General features: G+C 46.3%; 1 protein-coding gene across 4 annotated transcripts in view; it reads left to right on the forward strand.

Annotated features, from left to right (window-relative positions):
* Positions 1 to 22,821, forward strand: part of AMOTL1 (angiomotin like 1) — a 123,127-nt gene extending 100,306 nt beyond the window's left edge. For all 4 annotated transcript variants that reach the window (XM_081063602.1, XM_081063600.1, XM_081063601.1 and 1 more), the window contains exons 8-13: positions 1,747 to 1,896; positions 7,137 to 7,327; positions 11,942 to 12,067; positions 12,710 to 12,936; positions 15,859 to 16,122; positions 16,999 to 22,821. In XM_081063602.1, coding sequence (XP_080919728.1) covers positions 1,747 to 1,896; positions 7,137 to 7,327; positions 11,942 to 12,067; positions 12,710 to 12,936; positions 15,859 to 16,122; positions 16,999 to 17,105 — 1,065 coding nt within the window. In that variant the 3' untranslated portion in view covers positions 17,106 to 22,821. The remainder of the gene's footprint in view (positions 1 to 1,746; positions 1,897 to 7,136; positions 7,328 to 11,941; positions 12,068 to 12,709; positions 12,937 to 15,858; positions 16,123 to 16,998) is intronic.
* The last annotated feature ends 492 nt before the right edge of the window (positions 22,822 to 23,313 follow it).

Consider the following 23,313-nt stretch of genomic DNA (forward strand, 5'->3'; position numbering starts at 1 on the left):
CTCCTCCATTTTATTCCTGTGTTTTGGCTAGGATATAGGCATAGCTCGTGACAGCCTGCTTGCTAAGTCAGAAACCACCCTTTACAGGGAGCTCCCACATCACTAGTATGTTCCAACGGTGCAATCGTGGGTTGAACTCAGGATCTGAGTCACCTGCAAGGCTTCTGCACACCAGGTGCAGGATGACAGGAAATAGTATCTGGTGTCTTCTCACTTGGTACCAGATAAGTAAATGCCTCAGCCGGATTTTTGGCACTAGCCAGTTCCCAGAAAGTTAGGAAGGTGCCTGGGATTCATGAACAAGGGCCAAACTCCTAATTGGAAGAAAACAAAGTCTGAGGGTAAGAATTAGCAGCTGTTGATCAGGGTTCTCAGTCCTTACCTGATGTGACATTTACGTAAATCGTTTTCACCTTAATTTCCACCTCCTCGGTTATTGTGTTGTTTGAGTGTTCCTGTCTCTTCAGGCCTGTCAACTACTCATCTAGAAAGGCTCTGAAGTCTTTAGGAGGAAGTTACTCTGCAAATATCTATAATAAATTTTTATATTTACTTACACATACACAATGGGTGTGCATGTATAATACATACACAGTTCTCTAAATTAACAATAATTTGTAGTTATGGAAAATTTGAAAAATACAGAAGAGAATAAAGAAGATGAGAAGTTGCTATTCTGCCATACAGATAAACATGGTTAATGCTTTTAACTATTTCAGTCTTTTTTCATAGATAGGTAAATAGATAGACAGATAGACAGACAGACATAGTTGTGATAATGTACGAGGTCTGACAATTAAGTTTGCAAACTCATCCTAGAAAAAGTGCTACACACCTCATTGCTGAATATCACTGTGGTCACCTTCGAAGTCCTCCCCTTGGGAAGCTATGCACTGATGCCAGCGCCCAGTCTACCTTTCAAAGCAATTCTGGAACTCTTTTTCTGGAATGGCCATCAGAGCTGTTGTCCATACTAGCCTTGATGTCCTGAATGTCATCAAAATGTCTTCTTTTCACTATTTCCTTTGTCTTCGGGTAAAGAAAGAAGTCACTGGGGGCCAGATCAGGTGAGGAGGGAGGGTGTTCCAATACAGTTATTTGTTCACTGGCTAAAAACTCCCTCACAGACAGTGCTGTATGAGCTGGTGCATTGTCATGAAGCAAGAGCCTTGAATTGTTGGCGAAAATTTAAGGTCGTTTTTGTCTAACTTTTTCATGCAGCCTTTTCAGCACTTCCAAACAGTAAACTTGGTTAACTATCCAGTTGGTACAAATTCATAATGAATAATCCCTCTGATATCAAAAAAGGTTAGCAACGTCATTGCAACAAGTTCGCAAACTTAATTGTCAGACCTCGTATATAATTTTTTTTCTGGATTTTTCCGTTAACATTATAGAATAAGGATTTCCTCAAAACATTAGCAATAAGGATTTCCTTAAAGACTCTTAATCTCATTTCCAATGCCAGCAAATACCATAATTGCTAAGCAATAACCAAGGGTTGAGCTCGGAGCTGTACATAACTGAAAGCAGGTACCCCGGTAAGGTCTTCAGTTCCAAGCGTCCCAGTGCTTTGGGTATAACTGGTGACCATTGTCTAAACCTTTTCTGTCCCAGCACATCTGAGTGATAGGGGGATGGAGGGTATATGCACCAGTAGCTTAAATAGGATCTCCAGGTAGTCTGACCCACCACCTCCGACCCCAGCTTTGAGAATCACTGTGCTCCTTTTTCCTCTCTGCTCAGTTACGAGAGAAGCAAGCCTATGTTGAGAAAGTTGAGAAGCTGCAGCAGGCCCTGACCCAGCTGCAGTCTGCGTGTGAAAAGCGAGAGCAGATGGAGCGGAGACTGCGGACCTGGCTGGAGAGAGAGCTGGATGCACTGAGAACGCAGCAGGTGAGGGGCTGGGTGTGGGGCCGACAGAAGAATCCCACATGTTCCTTCAGCAAGCGTTCTGGAGCAGAGCACCTGCATGGCCCAGGCTCTCTTCTGAGGATGCAGAGGTAAATGAGAGCGTCCTGTCCTAGGGAAGCAACACAGCAGCCAGTGGAGGAACCAGGCAGTCCAATCACTGGAGTGATAGACATCCTTACAGAAAGTGGTGACCCCTGGCGGCTGGGCATCGGGGAATGTGGCTTTAGATGGCTTCACAGAGGAGGACATTGCGTTGGACTTTGAAAGATGAGTTTGTTGGGGGTTCCGGGGGGAAGAACATCAGAGGTAGAGGAAGAGACCGTGTAAAGGTGAAAGGTGTGACACGGCATGGCAGGTTCAGGACAGCTGGGTGCAGCTAGCTGGGGGACAATGCCCAGTGAGGTGCTGGTAAGGGGGCAAAGGCCCGTTTGTGGAAGACAGTTGGTCAAGTTGAGAGTGGACTTTTTCCTGTGGTCCCCAGAGCCAAGGACTGGGAGTTTTAAACTGGAGAGGAATGTGGAACAAAGGATTGGGAGAGGAGCCTCCTGGCGGTGTCAGGAGCATCTGGAGGGGTGGATGGTGAAGTCACGGAGGCCGGCCTGAGGGCTGTTGGTATCATTGTGGGGGAGCTAGTCACGGGATGAAATTAGTAGGACATGATCAGCGATGAGTTTTCAGAGGTAAAGCAAAGGAAGGAGTTCAGGACTATCCCTGGAATATAATATTGGCCATAAACTCCTAGTTCTCCTGCTTCTTCTTTCTCCTGGTAACAGTGTTAATGTAACTCAGCTACAGATCAGCTCAGGGTAAAACCCCCCAGTCCAGGGTCCACGCACACCTGGATGAGCGGATAAGTCCTGCAGGACAGCTCTGCAGCCAGACTGGGCTCCGGCCAATCAAAAGCTCCTGGCTCCAGAGAGCTCCTGGGCTCTTGTGTCATCAACCAGGGAGGTGGGCAAAGCCCCCACTGCAGCTGATGAAGGGTGTGCCCTAAGTTGGGAACCAGGCGAATTCCAGACAGGGCTCCATGGAATTATCTACTGGATAGGGCATAGTGGTTGTGGTTGAAACACTTGAAAACACTTGAAAGCGTCTACTCAGGCCAGCCCAGCCCTTTCTCATGGCAGGCGCACACACTTCCCTCTGGGTATGTGTACTTGGCTGATGTAGGAGGTGTTAGTGAGATTGCCCAGAAAATGAAGAAACCCAGCCTGCCTCCCACCATCTTGGCTTAGTTGATGGATCGTAAGGAAGGGTGAGTCTGTCTCTGGACTTTTGTACATTCCCTGGCACTTGTGGTCTACCCTTCAGCTGTTCTCTGCTGTGCAGTTATTGAGATCTGAACCTTCACAGCCGGAGGGCAGGGTTCTCAGGTGCCTGGTACCGTGCTCGCACCGGGAGGATACATAACAAATCTGCCTGACAAAATGGGCACATCTCAGTACTTAGAGCCAAAAAGGTTTGTTTCTAGTTAATGTGTCATTCATATCCCATAGTTCGAGTACTTATTTTGGGACCTTCTATTTTGAGTGCTATGAAACCGGACTCAATTCCATTATCCTTGTTTATCAGGAAGAAATGTGAAGTTAGAATTATTTGAACAATATCTCTATTGCCCCAGAGGACCATTCACAGTATACACACTCAGACCCATGCACATTCACACCCAGTATTTCCTCAGACCGGCAAAAACAACATTCCTGCTATGTGTAAAGGCCGCTGGCAGATTTAAACATACCTGCGGAAGACAGAAGGAAGTTTCAGAATTGAGGCTCCCCAAGGAAAATACTCGGCTTGCATGTTGAATTTGGTTTGGGGGCACTGATAGCAGATTCCAGCTGTTTATGGCTGGCATGAGACCAAAGAGAAGGGAGATAATCTTTAGAGTTACACAGAACTGTAACTCTATATCTCTTTAAAAGTAGTATAGTGGTTTTTTTTTTTTGCTTTTTAATGTGTGTGTTAATCCGTCTCCTATGATACGAAAGACACTTAGGAATTTCCCTGTCGCTTTTGCCTACTCATTAAAAAGATTAGTATTATTTTTATTTTTTCCCCTTACTCCTTACTCTTTATTCTGTCATTTTACCAGTGAGCATACATTATGCTAAACACAGAAAAGGTAAAAAATTTTATTACAAGTAAATCCACCCCAGTGCCTAGAGTTTCTGACTAGTTCCATGGGATAGATGTTGTAGTTTGGTCAGATTGCTGCCTGGAGTCCGTGGACTCGTGCGGTGAGCACAGCCCCGCCGGCCCTCAGCAGGGATGCCTGCAGCCACCTCTCGTGCACTCCAGAGGTGGGGTCTCCCGAGAATGTTAGCCTTTCTGCGAAAGGTGTCCAGGGGCCCCTCTGCTTAGCTTCCTCCTCATTCACTCTCTAGCAGCTCCTGCATTCGCCTGTCCTAGACGTGGCCAGCTCACACTGCACCATGCTCCTCTCCCCTGCGTCACCAAGGCATTGCTCTGATCCCTTTAGAAAGCACACTGAGGTCCCACTATAACAAAGCTCCTTGTCATCTCCTCCCACCCCAGAAAGCCGCTTTCCACAGGGAATTATCCTGTGGAAAAGGGACCACTGAGAGAGTAGCTTAGAGCACTGATTAAGTCAATACCTCACACAAGGGCTTTCCCCTTAGACTGACACCAGGGCACAGCTGAACCGTTCCACCCACACCCTTCACCACACAGAGCCCCCAGGTGAGCTCCAGAGCGAGGTGCCCTGGAACCTTCCAGAAAGTGGGTAGACTGGAGGTGAGCAGAGTGACATGGAATCGTGAATGGATTCAGAACATGGGCTCCAGGGTTAGACAAACCAGGGTTGAATCCTGCCTGCTCCTCCTACTAGAAAAGTGACCTTGAGTAAGTAAGCTTTCTGAGCCTCAACGCCCTTATCTCTAAATGAGGTCAAATAAGTAATACTGACCTTATACTTTTAACTGCAAATAAGGAAATGTGCACACAGTGCTTACATAGTGCCTGGCACATAGCGGTTAATTAAGAAAGAATACTATCATTGCTGTTCTTATTATCATCATTACCTTGAGTCATTTGAAGGCTTAGGGCATTTGCTATCCTCTCCCAGATTCCTCCCTTACTCCAGCTTTTCCATTCGGCTGACAAACAGGTGACAGAAATGTGGCTGATTGAGAAGGGGGTGGTTGGACATAGGTCAGGACACTAGGACCCTATACAAGAGCACCTTCTCACGAACAGGTGCTTGTTAGTGTCAGTCATCTCCCTCCCCGTCGGGAGGTGAGGGAGTACTTACGTCTCAGAGGCTGGGGGAAGTGAAAGGGAAATAAAGGGAAGAGGGAGGGAAATTCACACTTTTAAGAACTCACAATTTTATCTGTCTTGCAAGGAGCTCAAAATAATTTTCACATCTTACTTGCACAGTAGTCCTGTGAGGTAGAAGAGTGAAGGGGGGATGTCCTTGAAGAGGAAAAATGAGGCACAGGGCAGTCAGCCCAAGGTCATTAGCTAATTAGGACATTCCTCCCAGGTAAACACATTGAGGGCAAGGATTTTACCTATACTTCTCACGGTGGTACCCCCAGTATATGGTACATGCTCAGTAAATGTTTGTTGACAAGTGAAGGAGCAGCGGGAGCTGGCCGGCATACTTACCTGTGAGACCGTGCTATCTCTGCATGCTTGAATGTTGAAATGCATGCATTTATTGAATAACCCTTAATGCTCTGAATTAGCTGCTCTATGAAGCATTATCATGATCTCATTTGACGGCAAGAGGATTCTGAAAAATGAAGCTAGTTGAGATGGCAACGTAAGGGATTTTGATAGAAACTGACTAACATAAATGGCAGCTTAGTGAGGCTGTGGGATCTTTTTCTTGGAAAGTTTCTAAAACAGGGAAGCTTCTCATCTCGATGGCCTGATTTATTTGTCTACCTACTTGAAGCCAGTGCCTGGCCAGAGGGAGTAGGAGGGGTCAGTGACTTCCTGGATAGTGTGACGGGGCCAGCTACATGCCTTCCGCTCTACTCTTGCTTAATGTTGCTCACTGACAAGATCCTAGAATAGTTTGTATTTGTAGCTTTAAAAAACTGAATGGAAACATTTGGTTTACAAAAGTCCACGGGCCCATTTGCTTTTTTTCTCTCTGATAGGATTAGACTCCATCAGAGCAGCTCAGATGCCCAAGCTGTTGCTCTAGGTAATTTAATATGGTTTGGGGTAAAGCGCTCGGGTACCTCTCACCTTGTAAGCAGCTCTGCATTTAAAATTTGTGATCCCTGGAAAACGTGAGGGGAATGTATGTCCCAGGACGTAGAATAGCTGGGATGAAATCATTCTCTCCTAAAGTCAGAACCTCCTCCAAACTTCATCATCCTCAAAGTCATGCTGTTTAGAGGAAATAACATACCTAAGTAAAAAGGGGGGAAATCTGAAATGTGAGTATCCTTAGTTTGTAAGCAGTCGAGATAACACAACAACTTTATTTCCTATCTTAAGACATAGATGAAAAGACAGGGCTTAAAAATGAGCTTGATTTGCATTAAAGGATTTCTGGTAGCACTTTACTTTGTTTAACCCTTTAAAATGTATTAAATGCTTTCGTATGTATTATTTGATTCTCAGCTTCTATGCAGGGCAGGTACTAATTTCTCAGTTTCCCAGATAACAGCACTGCAGCTCATAGAGCATATTAGGGCATCTCACTGCCCCTTCCTTTGCCTTTACATTGTATCTCCAAGCTTTAGGGGGAAACAAACAACTGGAATCACTTCCGTGAACACTGGAGAAAGTGCCCAAGACTTAGTTCCTATTGTTACATTTGGAATACATTAACTGCAGGACATTGAACAAGCCACTTCCTGTCACACAGAGCTGTATGGCCAGACAGACCCGAATTTGAATCCTGACCCTACGACTGATTAGCTCAGAGACATTGAACAGTTCATTTAACCCCCCAGAAGCTCAGTTTTCTCACCTGTAAGATTGGGATGATATTGTCTGTTTTATAGAGCTCCATGAGACTTAAATGAGATGGAGGAATTTGGTAGCGTGGTGTTAGGAACCACTGAATTTGGTCATCCCTGCTGGAGAGGGAGCAAGAGCGTGATGACAATGTGTGTGCCCGTGCTGAGGGTGAAGCATGTGTGCTCTCTGTGGGGAACTACGCAGATAGACACGGTTTATAGGGTCTGCTTTAGAGCCCCATTTCAGCATCAAGCTGTTAACTTCTCCTGCTTCTCCAGAAACATGGAAACGGCTCGCCAGCCAGCATGCCCGAATACAATGCCCCGGCCCTCATGGAACTTGTGAGGGAGAAGGAGGAGCGGATCCTGGCCCTGGAGGCTGACATGACCAAGTGGGAGCAGAAGTACCTGGAGGAGAGCACCATCCGGCACTTCGCCATGAATGCCGCAGCCACAGCCGCAGCTGAGAGGTGAGGCCGGCAGCCTAGAGGCCCACAAGGGGGATTCATTCTGTCATGTAAAGGATATCCATCTACACAGTGGGATTATGTGTTCTTCAACAATGACGTTGTGAACGTCTTTTGTATGCTCCGTTTTAACAGTGGGCATGTATCATGGGCCAGACAAGAAGAATACGTAATCCTCGTAACAGCCCTGAGAGGAAGAACTATTATTACCCTCATTTTGCAGGTGAAGAAGTGAGGCTTAGAGAGGTGCAGTGGTTTATTCCCAGCCACCCTGGTAGTAAGTGGTGGGACCACATGTCAAAGTGAGATTTGTCTGACTTAAAGCCTGATCTCAGTTGCCTTGAAATTGTTTTCTGTTGCTGTCACTCATTATCGCTATGGCTTTCTTTCCTTTTTGTAGGCACACAGCCTCATTCTTCCTTTTAAAATTAGCTCAGAATGCTCAGTCATTCCCAAAGTAATTCTGTGAAGCTATACTCTTGTCTGAGTCAGCAGATAGTCACATTTGATTGCTGGTGCTCACCTACATGCGTGATTACTGGAGCTCACCTGTGCTTTCTGTCAGTCAAGTCTCCCACTGCCTCTCCCCTGCACCCCACATTCCACCAGTTTGCTTTTTGCCCATAAGCTATATTGGGCAGAGTTGTTTGGAATTCACTAAAATTTAGGGTCAGTATATTTGAAGGAGATCCTCAAATTTCAAAGGAGCATCTACCGTGTTTCTCCGAAAATAAGACCTAGCCGGACAATCAGCTCTAATGCGCCTTTTAGAGCAAAAATTAATATATTAAGACCCGGTCTTGTTTTACTATAATATAAGACCACATCTTACATAATATAATATAAGACTGGGTCTTATATTAGTTTTTGTTCCAAAAGACACATTAGAGCTGATTGTCCGACGAGGTCTTATTTTCAGAGAAACACAGTACGAAACTAGACTCAATGAGGGCTGTTGTTGTACCATTTGGGATGGTTGGACTTGAATCCAGTGAAAGGAGCAAACACTAAGGATACACCCTAATCTTATAGTCTGCCCCACGTTTCCTTGGGATGGTTCTTCTTTAATGAGGAAGAGAAGGCCCATTGGGGTGGAGAGGGCATACTTTATAAGCCATTCATGGGCTCTCGTGCTCATTACTTAAGCACAGAAGAACCACTGGCATCACACTCAGATGTTGCCTCCGGGAACTGGGGGAGAGAGCAGTGCCATGCGTACAAGATGTTTCCACTGGGGGCCACAGCACATTCACACCTAGAGAGATCCACAGACTCATGTGGAAAATGACCATTTTGAGATCATTTTCTTGTGCTCAAATGTTGTTTATGCATGTCTGTGCTGTGAGGGAAAACCACCCCCAATATTCCATGTGAGTCAGCCTCCGGGAGTGGGAATAGGACGTTTGAGATGTGCATTGTGGGGTAAGGCTCCAGAGTCGTGACGGAGAGGTGGCGGAGGTCGCAGCCTCCAGTTCAGCACTTGCACTGTATGCGTGAGAACAGTGAAGCTCTTAGAAACATTTCTTGGTATTTGCATAATTGCAATGTTTTTATTTTCAGCTTTTTGTTTTTGTGAGGTAATAAGTAAATCACCTCTCGATCCTGAGGAAGCGAACAAACCATCGTGAAGTTACAGAGGGATTTGGCTTTTTTGCTAACTTTGGTTTGAGGCATAGCTGTCAGTGATGCCCTGGGAATTGTCACTCATGTGGTTTATTAACGGGGAGAACACTGCACAGGGACGCAGGACACCCACATTCAAGGCTTCTCCCACTATCGCTGACTACAGACGTGTGATTCTGCAAATGCCTTTCTCAGTGTCACTTCATTCAGACATTTCTGAAACGGAAATTATAATTCTTGACTGGTTACAACCAGGGAACCAGACCCTATTCCACTGGCTGAGCACAATAAAGCCCCAATAGCAATGTGAATATTTTACTTTGGAAGCATGACACGGGGGGCCTTTATGTGTCATTATTGTCTCAGCTCTTATTGACTTATCAGATTAGATGCATATTTGGGATCCTGGGCCCTAAGAGGACGAATAGGCCTGGAATGTAAAATCAGAAGTAGGGGGGAATGAACAGATATAAAGTGTAAGACCCCTGTCATGCGTACAGGAGTGGGATGGTGGGGGCATGAGTAGAACCAGCCAGCCCAAACATCATCAGTCACTCACACTACGCTGGCACAGCCTTGTTTGTCATCCTTTGTGCAAGAGGAAACGTCTCTTGCCCTTAGAGAATAGTCCTGTGGGATTTACCTAGCCCTGTTCTCTTCCTCGGCCTTATTTGGAGTCCTGTATAGACGGATGAATGGAAGGGAAGGGAAGGGAAAGGGAAGGAGGGAAGGAGAGAGGGAGGGAGGGAGGGAGGGAGGGAAGTAGGAAAGGAGGAAGGAAGGGAAAAAAGGGGGCCCTTTTCAGTACTCCTCCCTTCCCCCCTTCTTTACTTCTACATGTATTTGTTGAGCATCTAATAATTCTGTGGGAACTACCTTCCCCCATACTGACCACTCCTTCCCACAGTCTTGAGAAAAATCAGGGTTTTAGCTCTGATCTTAATGTTCTTTTCAAAGAAAACCTCTGTAATTTCAACATTGCTTTTCCGTTGATAGAAAGAGAGAAAAGGAAAATGAAGAATTTTTGAGAAAGGTTAAAATTCTGACCTCTTGTCTAGATGTTAAATGGCTGCATGTGAATCGGTAAAAGTGAGTATCTCCAGCCATTAGTTTTATATCTTTTCAGCCACTAATGCATACTTCACATCTATGAGCAATGATTTTTAAACAAAGAAAATGATTTTTGTATCCCAACTGACTTTGCCATCTTGGTGTGTTTGGGCACCATTGATCATTCTTTGAGAGGTTGGACCTATTTTTTATGGCTTAGAAACGTTGTACACATTTCAAAGCAATATAATATATATTTTTTAGAGTCTTGTGTTTTTACTTTCTAAGTTGTTTTCATCTAATTGTGCCTGCTGTCCTTACGTGGCAGTATAAACATGAAATTTTACACTTAGTTTTGGCTTTGAAACGGAAATTATAATTCTTGGCTGGTTATAACCAGGGAACCAGACCCCATTCCACTGGCCGAGCACACTAAAGCCCCAGTAGCAATATAAACGTTACTTTTATATTGTAAAAGTAAATTGGTGGAAAACGTTTCTCCAGCTATAATTCCTGTTAATGATTTTTTGTGCACTGTAGTGTACATTTATAATTTTGCCAGTATGTTTAAAGCATTTTGCTTGTTTTCTACATTGTTTGGCTTTATGTATGATTTATTTTTAGCTGTGATTTGCACTTAAGCCACATTTTCTCGTGTGCCCACTTGACTGGTTTATTTTATCTATGAGCATCTTTGCCGAGGCTTTCTTCCCAAAAACATAGGAAGAAACTGCAGGAGTGTAGAGGGACGTTGGAGGCATGGACACTGTAGTTATAAATATCTGGATTTGGATCCATTTCCACCTTCATTAATTGGATATTCTTGCAAAGCCACCTAACCTGTTTGTTCATCTGCAAAATGAGGATAATACCTTTGCACAAGTTCCTGTGAGAACTAAGTGAGATATGTATATTTACCCAGTCCTCAGCGCGAAGGAAGTGCTCATTCCTTGATAGCTGTCGTTAGAAGAGATGAAAGAAGGGGCTCTCTTTTTGCTGTTTTTGAATGTTCTAGAAAAGAGCTGTAAGATTTTAAATATGATTGTAACATGGGAATATGACGTTAAAAGAGACAGGACATATTTGGCTGTATCATTTCTTCTTAATTTAGTATTCACTGATCAGAGGTATTTTTCTGTCTTTCAGTATACGATATACTCACACTACACTAGCTCAGCCTTGTTTGTCATCCTTCGTGCAAGAGGAAATGTCTCTTGAACTTAGACGGCACAGTTGTCTTATTTTATTTACCAATCATTGTTAATTAGGAGTGTTTAAATTGCCAAAACCAGTGGCAGGAGTAGTTCTCTTTGACCAGTTGCTTTCCATCAAACACTTGCTACCAGCTGCCTGTGTCTGTCTCTCCCTAACTCCACCTCCTGGACTTGATCACGCTGAGCAGACCTGAATCCTAGGCAAGGGCCAGGAAAACAGGAAGTGAGCTAGAATGCGGACGTGAAGGAAGATTTCAGCTCGAGTCTCTGTCCGAGAGGCCCAGTGTCAAGTGTTTACTGAGTCTCCATTTTACCGTAAAATACTGAAATAGCTACTACGTGAGTGTGAAATAGAAGTAAAACTTTAACTCAGAGTGAAAAAGGCAAGAAGGATAAGTAAGTGAAAGAGTGCCCGCATGGAGACAGCAACACATGCAGTTAACAAATGCAATAGTAGCACCCACGTGTCAGTAGGTGTATATAGTCATAGCATGCCACAGAGCTCAGTATACAATGTCGTTCGTAGCAAGGGCAGGGAATTTTTATTTTGGATATTATTTTGTTTTTCTTAGATACTGTCTTAATTCTGTCGAGTTTGAGGGAGAGAGCTGGCCAGGACTTATTAGGAGAGGGAAAGCGGGTGAAGGAGATGCAGGGAGATATTTGTAGTGTGGTGCTCTGGGATGCCTCCGTGTGCATACTCATCATTCTCTGTGTCCTGTGTTTCCAGGGACACCACGATCATCAACCACTCGAGGAACGGCAGCTACGGCGAGAGCTCGCTGGAGGCCCACATCTGGCAGGAGGAGGAGGAGGTGGTGCAGGCCACGAAGAGGTGTCAGGACATGGAGTACACGTAAGGGACAGCCTCGTGCACAACTCCACGCCGGCCCCTCACCTCAGTGACCAACATTTGTGCTCCCTCTCCAGCCCTTTCCCGTTCTGGACGGCTAATAGGCTCCGCAAATTCTTGTTCTCCAGGTTGTGAAAAGAACCCACACCTGTTTTCTGACTCTCGGTTTTGGCCTTCAGGGGGAAAACTTATCTTCTCCCAGAATACCACCTTGGAGTTATTTTTCTCAGAAAATAGGGAAATTGATTTGGGGGGAAAGCTGTGTAAGGTGTCAGCGTTCCTGTGCTTCCTGCTGCTCTCCAGTCCCCACAGCCAGGGATCCTAGACCCTCTAAGCTGGTCCCTGAGCACACCGTGGTCCAGAAGGTCCCTGCTGGGCGGCCACAGTCATTCTAACTGTATTTCCTCAGGTTCCCAGGATGTCCCAGAATCTCCTGAGAGTCCAGAGAAGGTACACCCTTTTGATCTACTACAAAAGATCCGTCTTATACAATTTGCAGATTATAAATGTTTGAAGACTTAACTGCGTTTCACTCTCCATCCCAATTTATCATTCAAATCCCTGGGGCAACCTAAGAGAAGCATTTCCAGTTTTTCTAGCCAAATGGCTTCCGGTTGTGACTTTTTTGCTTTGTTTGTTCTACAGCATTAAAAATCTCCATGCCAAAATCATAGAGAAGGATGCCATGATTAAGGTTCTGCAGCAACGATCCCGTAAAGATGCCGGGAAGACGGACTCCTCGAGCCTGCGACCAGCCCGCTCCGTCCCATCCATTGCTGCGGCCACCGGGACACACTCTCGCCAGACCTCTCTTACCAGTAGCCAGTTAGCTGAGGAGAAGAAGGAAGAGAGGACCTGGAAGGGGAGCATAGGTGAGCCCCACACCTCCTTCAGGCTAGGGTCTGGAAAGCAAGAGGTGCACAAACATTGAGAGGCCACCTCATCTGGTAGAAAGAGCCCTGACACTTTTGAGATATCTGGCTCATGGGACACAGAAATGTCACTAGCTCCAAATCTCAGTTTACTCATCTGTGAAATGGGGTGGATAGTCAATCATACTTTGGATGTGGAAATTACATGAAGTGTGTGGAAGCCAAGGCTACACCACCAGAGTAACTATGAGGCATGGGTTGACTCACATAACGATTATCGTTGTTGTTGAAACTTGAGGTAAAGGTAACCGTTACAACATAAAATGTTCTAATGGGAAAAAGCCTAGAGATGTCAGGCCTCTGAACTTGGCTGTGCCCCAGACCAGTTGTTAAGACTGCTGTACCTCTGCTTCTGTGGCTAGGAAAGCAGGGTAATGTCTGCCTTGTTATCTCATGGGGCTGTGGTGAGGACAAAATGAGATAATGAGGAGAAAGCACTTTGGAAGAAGTATGCTCAAGCATTGGAGCTTGGTGGTGGTGGTTCTTGTTGTATTGTTGTTGCACAGGCAGAATTTTGAGGAGAATTCTGCAGATGTGGTCTTAGCCACGAATGGGTTTCCCAGGGCGAGGTCCGGCTGGTTAGTGGGGCTGGCTGAGTCTGGAGAGGAAGCAGGCAGCGCCACCCGGCACACAGGCAGCATTCCCAGACACACGTCCTCCACTATCTTCCCCTGCACTCTGACAACTCCAGGGGTCTCGCCCTCCTTTGATGCATTTCTCCGGGTCAGAGTGTGTTTTGTTTATCTGCGGAGCCGAGAGCCAGTTTTTGTCAGCACAGAACCCCAGAGGAGCCTGGCTGCTTTGTGCCAAAGGGGATAAGAGCTTCCAGTATGAACCTGACAGAGTTGGGGGGATCAAAGGCACCCAGCCAGAATCTCTATTTGAACTCCCTCCACGGGTCGCTTCAGCAGAGCTTGCCCTCCAAGGAAATACACTTCAAAGAGGACATGTGTGGACAGCAGCTGGGATCATCAAAGACCCTGCCACGGACACTTAGCTCCCCACCCGTTAGAGAGCCTGGGAGGCGATGCTCAGACAGGCCTGATAAAGGAGTCTGAAATGTGCTCGGACCAGTGGGTGACGTCCAGCCAGGCAGGCATTTCTCTAGTGTCTATGCCTGTATCTTCCCAGCATGCACATGTCTACACCAGGCCTGGGAGCTTGAAGACCTAGTGTGTAGGTAGAATTGCTGTGTTCTCGATGCTGGTATTCTTTCCATTTTTGTCATTGTAATTGGTGTCCACATATAACAAAACCAGGGGCCCTCTGAGGGGCCCGGCAGAGGCACATATTCACAGGCCACTTCACAGTTCCCAGAATGTTTCCGATCTCTTGCCTGATGGCTTTGGAAGGAGGTAGAGGTGACAGTGTCTACATTCCTGGTGGCTCAGGGGCTCCCAGGTGAGATGACAGGCTAGTGACTTATTTCCACAAGAATATCCTTGTCAGACTGGAGGTTTGACAGGCAGCTAAGGAGGTGGGAAGAACACAAGCTGGACTTAAAGTTAGGCAAGGCTGGGTTTGAATCTCATTTCTGCTACTTCTTAGATGTTAATTTCTCTGAGCTTCCGTTTCCCTTTCTGTAAAACAGAGGAGAACACCGAGCCTGTCTCATTGGACGGTTGGGAAATATAAAGTGAGATGATGTGTGTGCAGCACCTAGCCGAAGACCCTGGCTACTCAAAGTGTGGTCCATGGACCAAAAGCAGGGGCATCACCTGGGAGCTTGTTAGAGAAGCAGAGTCTCAGGCCTCACCCACTGAATCGAATTGTCCATTTAACAGTGTATCCAAGTAACTGACAGGCACATTGCATTTGAAAAGCACTGCTGTAGACAAACTGAAATGCTCCGTGTTATGAATGGGCACCTTGAAACAGCCCTGTTGAGGATGCTTTATGAATTGCTGGCGAGGTAACATACGTGAACAACTAGTTGGCTGTGCTCACCACGTTGTCTATAGGCTAGTATTGTGGCGTGTTGTGAATGTGTGCCAAATTTCACCACTTAAAAATAAAGTTGTTCTCCTGTCCAGCTTTGTTGGAAGACATTGAGGAAAAGGACAGCACTGTCCATCATGTGTCCCTTTCTCTAGCCAGCACGCCCTCACCTCCAACAGCCTCTCTACTCTCGGGGGGGAGCGGGAAGACGTGGCTAAGTGGCCCTTTCCAGGAGCCCAGCTGGCTTCCTGCTTCTTGAGGACATGGCTCTTCCCTGCAGGGGTCTCTTTTAGGGAATAACGTGCACGGCTCAGTGTTCTGACCTGGAAGCATGCTTGTTTTTGAACCCGGGCTGCGGGAGACTATCCAGTATCAAGAGTGGGGTGGAATTGTGGGCCGTTCAGAAACACAGCAGGCCAGTGGGACCATGTCTAGGACCAGGGAAGCCTTCAGTTCTTCATAAGCACACACCACTGCTCAAGGCTAGCCCTCCCAGACCACAATGGGGAAAGCAAGCATCATCTCTAGAAAGCCTTGCAGACATGCCCCCAACCCCTCAACACTGGCTAGTGGGCACCTCTTACCATCCTGAGAATAATTTTATCCTACTATTTACCATATTATAGCCATATTTTAATATTTACCACATTTTAAGTTTACTTGACAGCTGCTCCTCCCCTCAAAAAAGATAAACGAACTATAAATTTTTAGAGAGGGGGCAAGGTCTTTCTTTTTTGTGTTTTAAATTTCCTCAGTGCTTCCCAGTTAATCAGCCACATAGTAAGTGCTCATAAATGCATTTGGTGAATGACTCAGGGAATGAATGAAACAACCCTCAGTCAAGAAGGAAATGATCTTGCACACGAGGGTGTTTTGTTTTGTTTTTAAAGAATGGCATTGAAAAAAGCTGTCTTTCTGCCCTAGGGCTGCTGCTAGGGAAGGAACACCTTGAACACGCGTCCACCCCCGTGCTCCCCACCCCATCTGCGGCAGCACTGTCCCCCACATCGGCCAGCAGCGCTCACGCCAAGACAAGCAGCAGGGACAGCAGCACCCAGACAGACAAGGGTGCTGAACTCTTCTGGCCCAGCATGGCCTCCCTGCCCAGCCGTGGCAGGCTGAGCGCGACCCCTTCCAACAGCCCAGTCCTGAAACACCCAGCGGCCAAAGGGACTGCAGAGAAACTGGGTGAGAGGTTCCCACCTCCTTTCACACTATGGAAAACCGTAGAGTTCTCTGGCCTGAGAGAGGGAGCCTGTTGTTGAGTAGCGCAGGGAGCAGGGGCCCCAATTAGCTCTCAATTGATGGGTTTTCTTGTCTTGTCTTTTACGATGATGGTGACCCTTAATGCACTTAGGCTATGTGGGCTCTTATGGGAATAAAATGTATGTAGACACTCCTCACCTCCTAATTTATTACTATTTAAAAGAGTACACAACTTGGGGAGCTAGTACCAGGCACCAGGTACATCGAAGTCATGGGGTACATAGACAGGGCCTTCAAGGTGCTTACTCGACAAGGATTCGGGGGTGGGAGCACCTCCGGACTGAAGGAGAAGGCAGACGAGGGGATCTTGTGGCACAGCACGCAGGCCAGTACTAATGAGTCACTTTAAAACATTTAAGAGATGACAGCTTGGGAGGAGTGAACTTTCGATAAGTCCAGAAGCTTCCAGGGGAAGGAAGAGACTTGGCTTTGTCCTGGGGACCAATCTCACTCATAGGGATAGCCCTGTGTAGGAATTCTTCTGAGGGGCGGAGGGCTATTGGGGGCATACATTAACTGTTTCCTCCAAGAGGGTTCTTTATGTTCATCCAACAAAACAGACAAGTAAATACCGCATTGTCATTTTATTGAGATTTAATTCCTAAAACTCACTTTTCCAAGGAAAGCAGAGAACGTAGGTATAGTACCTGGCTCCACCATGGGCCGGTTTATGTGCTCTTTCCAACATACAGAGGTGGTGGGTGGTGGTATTGGAAATGGTTCCATTTTAGAGAGAACTGGTAAGACCCACGCCCCTTCTGAGGAGCTGGCTGCTGATATTACCCTCCTGTTTGGCAGAGAGCTCTCCTGGCCACGGGAAGTCACCTGACCACAAAGGCCGAGTTAGCTGCTTGCTCCACAAGCCCGAGTTCCCTGACGGGGAGATGATGGAGGTTCTCATCTAACGCTGGCACCCCTGCTGAATCTTGTAACGGGACATTGACAAGCAAACAAGGAATGTGGCAAAGAGGGAGAAGAAAGATCAAGAAGGTTGTGGATGGAAAATCAAGAATGACTTGAACTGATAAAGATTTCACATTAGTAAGAACACTTTTTATAAATTTTTTTAAAAAAAAAATCAGGAGACCTACATTAGTGAAGATGAAGAGAAGCTTTTGGATTTTTATTGCATACGGTGTCAGAGAGATGATGCATGTAGGTTCGGAAACAAATAAGAAATAGGAAATGGAATTTTTCATTGTATAGAAAATGTATCTCGTGGGGAGGGTCTGTGTATACCCATTCTCTGGTTATAAACAGATAAACCCGAACATGGATCTTCCTTGGAATACCCCCATTCTCCTTGCCTTTTAGCATCTTTTGTTTAAGAAGAACCTCCTGGAAATCTTGGAGAGCCCATTTGGGCATAATGTGCCATCCATGGGGTGTCCTGTGAAAGGGTGTGGGTGTGACGACGAGAAGAAATATCCACGGGTGACGAGGAATGTAAAACACGGTCCTCATCTAATTACCTGCTTGATTGGGATTTTCAGAAGATTATGGGGCTTCTTAACTTTTGTGGATTCAGCAGTATTTTCTAAACGGGGTGGGGGCACTGTGATTTGCTACTCATCCTCCCTAACTTCCCCGACTTCATGTCTGTCTCTGCTTCATTCTCTTTAACTTTATTCTTTTCTTCCTTCTTTTTTTCTCTTCCTTTTTAAATAAGACGTGGCAGTATAGGTCTGGGATTTATTACAGCAGTATCTGAACCTCCTGCTGTGTTTAATAGTGACCAGTGGGACAAAGCCAAAGGCTGGCTCCCTGGCTGCTTCCTCTACCCTTCAGCAGTTGGGCTGCAGCTGTTAATCGCATTCTGCCTGTGAACTAGGTAAGCTTTTACCAGGTGGAAGACCCATGGTCCGTGTGACATCTTACATTACGATCATAGATATTCACAGCCCTGGCTGTTTTCTCTCTCATGTCAGCTCTCTTGCACAGAGCTTGGTATTTCTACTCCATTGCTCTGTTGGGATAAGACTTTCAGGATGGCACTCCAGGAAACAAATGACACTTGACTTGGTGGCCTCCAGAATCTCAGCAGGCACCTTGTACACATTCTAGTATTTGTGGCTCACGAGCATGTGTCCCCCCGCCTCACCCTCTCGCGCTCCTCTGGTCATTATTGATGAGCGCACAGGTACCCGTGACATCAGTTTTTCTCCATCATGAACTTGCTTTGTAACCCCAACAGGCCAGTATACGTATAGTGTGGTCAGGTTTTTCTAGGTTTCAGTTTGGGTCAAGTTGTCCAAAGTAAGATGGCAATACCATGTCAAAGAGCTAAGAGTGAGTGAGGTATGGGCTCCTTATCACTGTGTGTGACAGTTCATTTCTAACTCCTCGGAAGACGCTTTCTTTACAGATCTAGGAGGTGCTGGATCAGAGCAGAGTTGTTGACCAGGCTGTCAGATGTTCTGGCGGGATCCTGATATCTTTCTCCCTCCGGGTCAGCTGGATGCTTGTTATTCCACGCATGCTTAGTTAAGGGAAAGGGGACAGGGCAGGGGTGGGAGGGAGAAGCCCTGGGTCTGAGATTTTTTCAAGTCCCACCCCAGTGAAGCCCCAGACACAACACTGCTCAGGAAATTTGGCTTGGGTCGCTTATTTGAGGGTTGGTCTTCGGTGTGTAACCTGGGTGGAGTTACAGCCTCCCCAAACTGAGAAGATAGAAGGATGACAGAGGTGACAGTTAGAGAAGGGGAGGGAGGAAACCAGTGGCTTTGCTCAGAGGGACCTCAGAGCTGTTCAGTGTTACAGAGGAAGCAGGAACGGACTCTTCCCAGGCTCTGCTCTGCGGTGCGCTCTGAGCGCTATGCTTCATGCTTGTCGCCTCCTTCAGTCCCAGGGTAAGCGTCACTGAGTATTGTGTGGCCTGGGAAACTGGAGGGGCTGCAGGGTCCGAGGAGCTTGCTGAATGCCCTGGGGTGTGGGAGCGAGCCCCGAGGCCCCGTTAATGAAGAAATGGATCATGTAGGTGCAGGGGTAGAGGGTTTCCTTCACTTTTTGTGGGTGGCGAGGTTCAATAGATGGCAGCTGATTCTCTTACGGACAGTTTGACCCCCGATTAGTGTTAGGTATTTACCAGGAAGTGGAAAAAAAGTTTCTAGAACCAGGAGCGCAAATCACCTCTGCCAGCCCCCTTGCCCATGTCTGGACCACCAAACTTGGGCTGTTTTCCCTAGAAGAGGGAGAGAGCGAGAGCCACAGCCTGGTTTCCCCCAGACCTCATCTTTGAGCTCCGGCTCACCTCATTGGCACGCTCCGACACAAGGCTGGCACGCTGTCCTCGGTCCCCTGAATTGCCAGGCATGTTCATTGTTAGAATGCAAGCACACACACCACCACATTTCGGTTGTGCCGTGATCTTTGTCAATCTTGTTTTCTTCTGACCTGCTAAGACTTTTCTATAAGAGAAGGGGTCTATAGCTTTAAGAAGTCTTCCTTATGGGAGATTTCCTGCTGAGCCAGAGCCCCTGACACTTTTCATCTTCATAGCTTTCTCGAAGCCTTTCTTGCATGTGGGAGAAAGGGATTGCCGATACTGAGCACCCACTCTGTGTTCTGGGCAGTTTACAATATATTATCTCATTTGATTTTCACAAAAATAGTAGTAGCTCTATTTTTTTAGTGCTGACCGTATGTAAGCACTGTGGTAAATGCCTTTTAAGGAGTCCTCAAGCCACCCGGGAGCCAGGGCAAGTTTTTAATCCTTACTTCACTAGAGGAAACTGAGGCTTGGGGAGATTAAATCCCTTCCCAAAGCTTCCCAGCCAGGAGAAGCTGGGATCTGAACCAAGGGTTTGCATCCCAAAGGGCTGTGCCTTTGTCACAGGCTGGACGGCCTCTGATGTGGGGATACTAACAATCTATAGGTGCCATGTCTTGGCCTGCTCTGTCCCGTCTCTGGTATGTGCGCATGCACACGCAGAGCTGCACTGCTCTCGGGAGCTGAGAAATAGGACTAAAGCCCAGAACTCTGAAATTTGCCCATAAACACCAGGCACAGATGGAGATCTTTGTGTTCCATTTAAACATCCATTTAAAACATACTGACACATTGTCCAGAGGCCTAGACATCTTCAGAACTTCCCGGTGTTGTCTTAATGATGGAACTTGCAGGTCCTATCTCGGCGTGAAGGATAAAGGCTTTGGCTTTGTGAGAAGACAAGGCCGTAGTAATTCTGCTTCCTCCTTGAATGTGTTGTCTGGCAGCTTTATTATATGCCGCCCAGGGTTTATTATATGGACTAGGAGGCGTTGCCGGATTCGGCAACTCATTTCAGAGCATATACAGAATCTTCCTTTGCTTAGTATTTTCTTCGCTCAGCTTTTCTTCTGCTTCCCAGAGGTTGGTAGCCAATGGTGGTGTTGAGTTCAGCCTGTTCTGAGCAGGCACACAGGACAGGGGTGCCCCCTGGGGGGCCTTCTCTCTTCAGTCCTTCCAGGACTGCTTTTTGGAGCTCATGTGTGAATTGAACTGCACAGGGCTTGGGTTGGATATCAAGACAGTTGCTCCAAATGTGTTCTGAACCTGGAACAGAGAATTCAGTTGTTCCAATACTCAGGGAAGAGGCTGTCGGGATGCCCCCCTGCAGAGAAGCCAATCATCTGTCCCGGGTTTGCCTTCCGCCACCTGTATCCTCATGATGCAGGGGCTGAAGCACCTTTATACTGAGTGCTGGCGGAATGGGAAAATTCTCCCTGTCCAGCCACCTTCTGAGTGCTGCAGACTGATGTGAACATAGAAGGACTGGGTTCCCAGAAGGAGCGAATTTTCCAAAAGCAAAGTCTTGCTCCATGTCTGCATAGGCACCGGTGGGGCATGTATCTGTATGCTCCGAGTGACCTTGCCGGCCTCACGGGCAGGAAAACCATGGTCATGGTAAGTGAGAGCCCACGGTTGTTCTTAAATGGTAGTGGTTTTGTGGAGCCAGAGAGCATCCCGCCCACAATTGGCTTCTTCAATCCCCAAACCTGAGGCAGCTGTGGTATATGCTTTATAAACGTTGGTTTTCTTTTCTCCTTTCTTGTTCATTAATCAGTGTGTTTAAAATATCTTCATTCAGTGTGAGGATTGTTTAATGGGTTTGCCTCTGACGTGTGGCTCCATGGGAGATGGGCAGAGTAATTAAGACATTGCCAGAAGCTGATCAGCTGGGAGCATGTAAAGGTCAGCATTTCAGTAAATGGATTTCTTCTGGAACCAATGAGCATTTTTTTTCTCCTCCTTTTAAGTAGTATACCTTTTTCTCATTTAGTAATTTAATGGTATATAAATATGTGTATATGTAAGTGCATACCTGTGAGGTGTGACTATAGGGTTGTGTTGTCGAGTTTCTTTTCTTAATATCCAGAAGATCCAAGTGTTTCATCTCACCCCACCTTCCTTAAATGGTGGCCCTTTGGGAGACTCTATATTGATCACGGCAGTGCTGCCCAACTAGAAACATTTTGCCAACGACTCTATATTGGAATGACCTTCGTCCGGGACCTAGCACATTCCTTTGATTATCCTTAGAGATGAGAAATCTTCATCCTTTGAGAATGGAATTAAGTTTGGAAATAATCCCAAATCATTTGCTCAGTTGAATAAGTAAAGATGTGTGATTAAGGTAAGTCACACCATTTTAGCTTTAAAAAACAACAAAAAAACCACAAAAAACGCTAATATGTTTCTTAAGAATGAGTCTTTGGACTCCTAGAGCCTCTCAAAGTGACCACTTCTAAGGAGGACATTTGTCACTAGTACATGTAACTTCTAGTGGATTCATTTTTAAAAATCTTCTCTTACCATGCCTTGTATGTGTTCACATCTTTGCACACACACAGATGTCGGTGCATATTAGTTAGTGTAAACCTCCAGTAGGTACCCTGTAAAACTGTGTTATCCTTAGTGCATGTTATTCTCATGTTATGCTCTGACTGAGGTGTTTGTCATGAAACTTTTGCTTCTCTACAGCATTAAAATATTGTTCTCAATATAATGAAGTATAAATACAGCATTTTCTTGTATCAGCTCCCGAAGTTTCGCTGCCCAGTGGTGTGTTTACATGTGGTTTTGCCTAGGATTCTGTTCCCATATAGACACCTGTAAGTATTTATTACAAAACAGAATGTAAGCAAATTTATCCACAGTGGTTTTCTTTGAATTAAGGTGTTTTTCCCTTTTGCGGAGGGACAGTGGAACCTCCTCCTCAACGAGGCACTTACAGAACCTGTGAAATTCTGTGACACAAGGGCACCTGCCCGTACCAACCTCAGCCAAAGCTAGAACAGCCCTCTGTGCCACCACGCTATGGCCTGCTATGTGTGTGTGTGTGTCTGTGTGTGTGTCTGTGTGTGTGTGTGTGTGATGTGCTTGGTGGCAGTGTGCTGTGTGCTCTCCAGAGGACTCGGGTGTAACATTTTGGCATCTTCGTCTTGCTAGTCTGTATTGAAGGGGGGTGTACAGAGCTGCACAGCCAGATGGGTCTGTGTACAGGGTGGGGAGAATCAAGAACATGGCGTAAGCCCCACAGCAAATATTGATACTGTTGGTCAGCCAAAGATTTTCCTATTCTTTGCTGCTTAAATGTGTGCCTTAATATTGTATATAATAAATGGATAAAATAGCTCTTCTTTCCCTCACGTTTGCTCTTTTCTTTCCCAAAAAACTTACACACTGGGTGCTCAAGAAATGTTTGTTGAACTTCATTTCATTTTATTGCTCCCAGGCAGCCTCACTAGCAGTTTTGTTTCCAGAGGCATCCGGTCCCCTCTTTGTGGGCCTCGCTTACACCAACACACGCTCTTAATTTTGAGGAGATGAGTCATCCAGACCACTGGAATTTGTTGTCTACCCACTCCTGGCTCCCCAAGACAAGGAAAGGAAATGCAGGGAGGCTGGGCCCCGGGAGACAGTATCACTTTGATCTCCTCTAAGTGTCCTCTTTTGGGGTTCCTGGGTTCAGAGCCTGCCAGTGACCACTGTCATTCAGGAATTAACCCAATCATTCTGAGCCCAGAGTCAGACATGCACCCCAGGATGGGCATGGGACATGCAGCTGCCTTGTTAGTGTCTTAGGGTCACAGGAAAGGAGGGAGACTTTGTCATAAAGGGGTCATGTGGTA

Source organism: Rhinolophus hipposideros (genome assembly GCF_964194185.1).
Source record: "Rhinolophus hipposideros genome assembly, chromosome: 10".
NCBI classification, from domain to species: Eukaryota; Metazoa; Chordata; class Mammalia; order Chiroptera; family Rhinolophidae; genus Rhinolophus; species Rhinolophus hipposideros.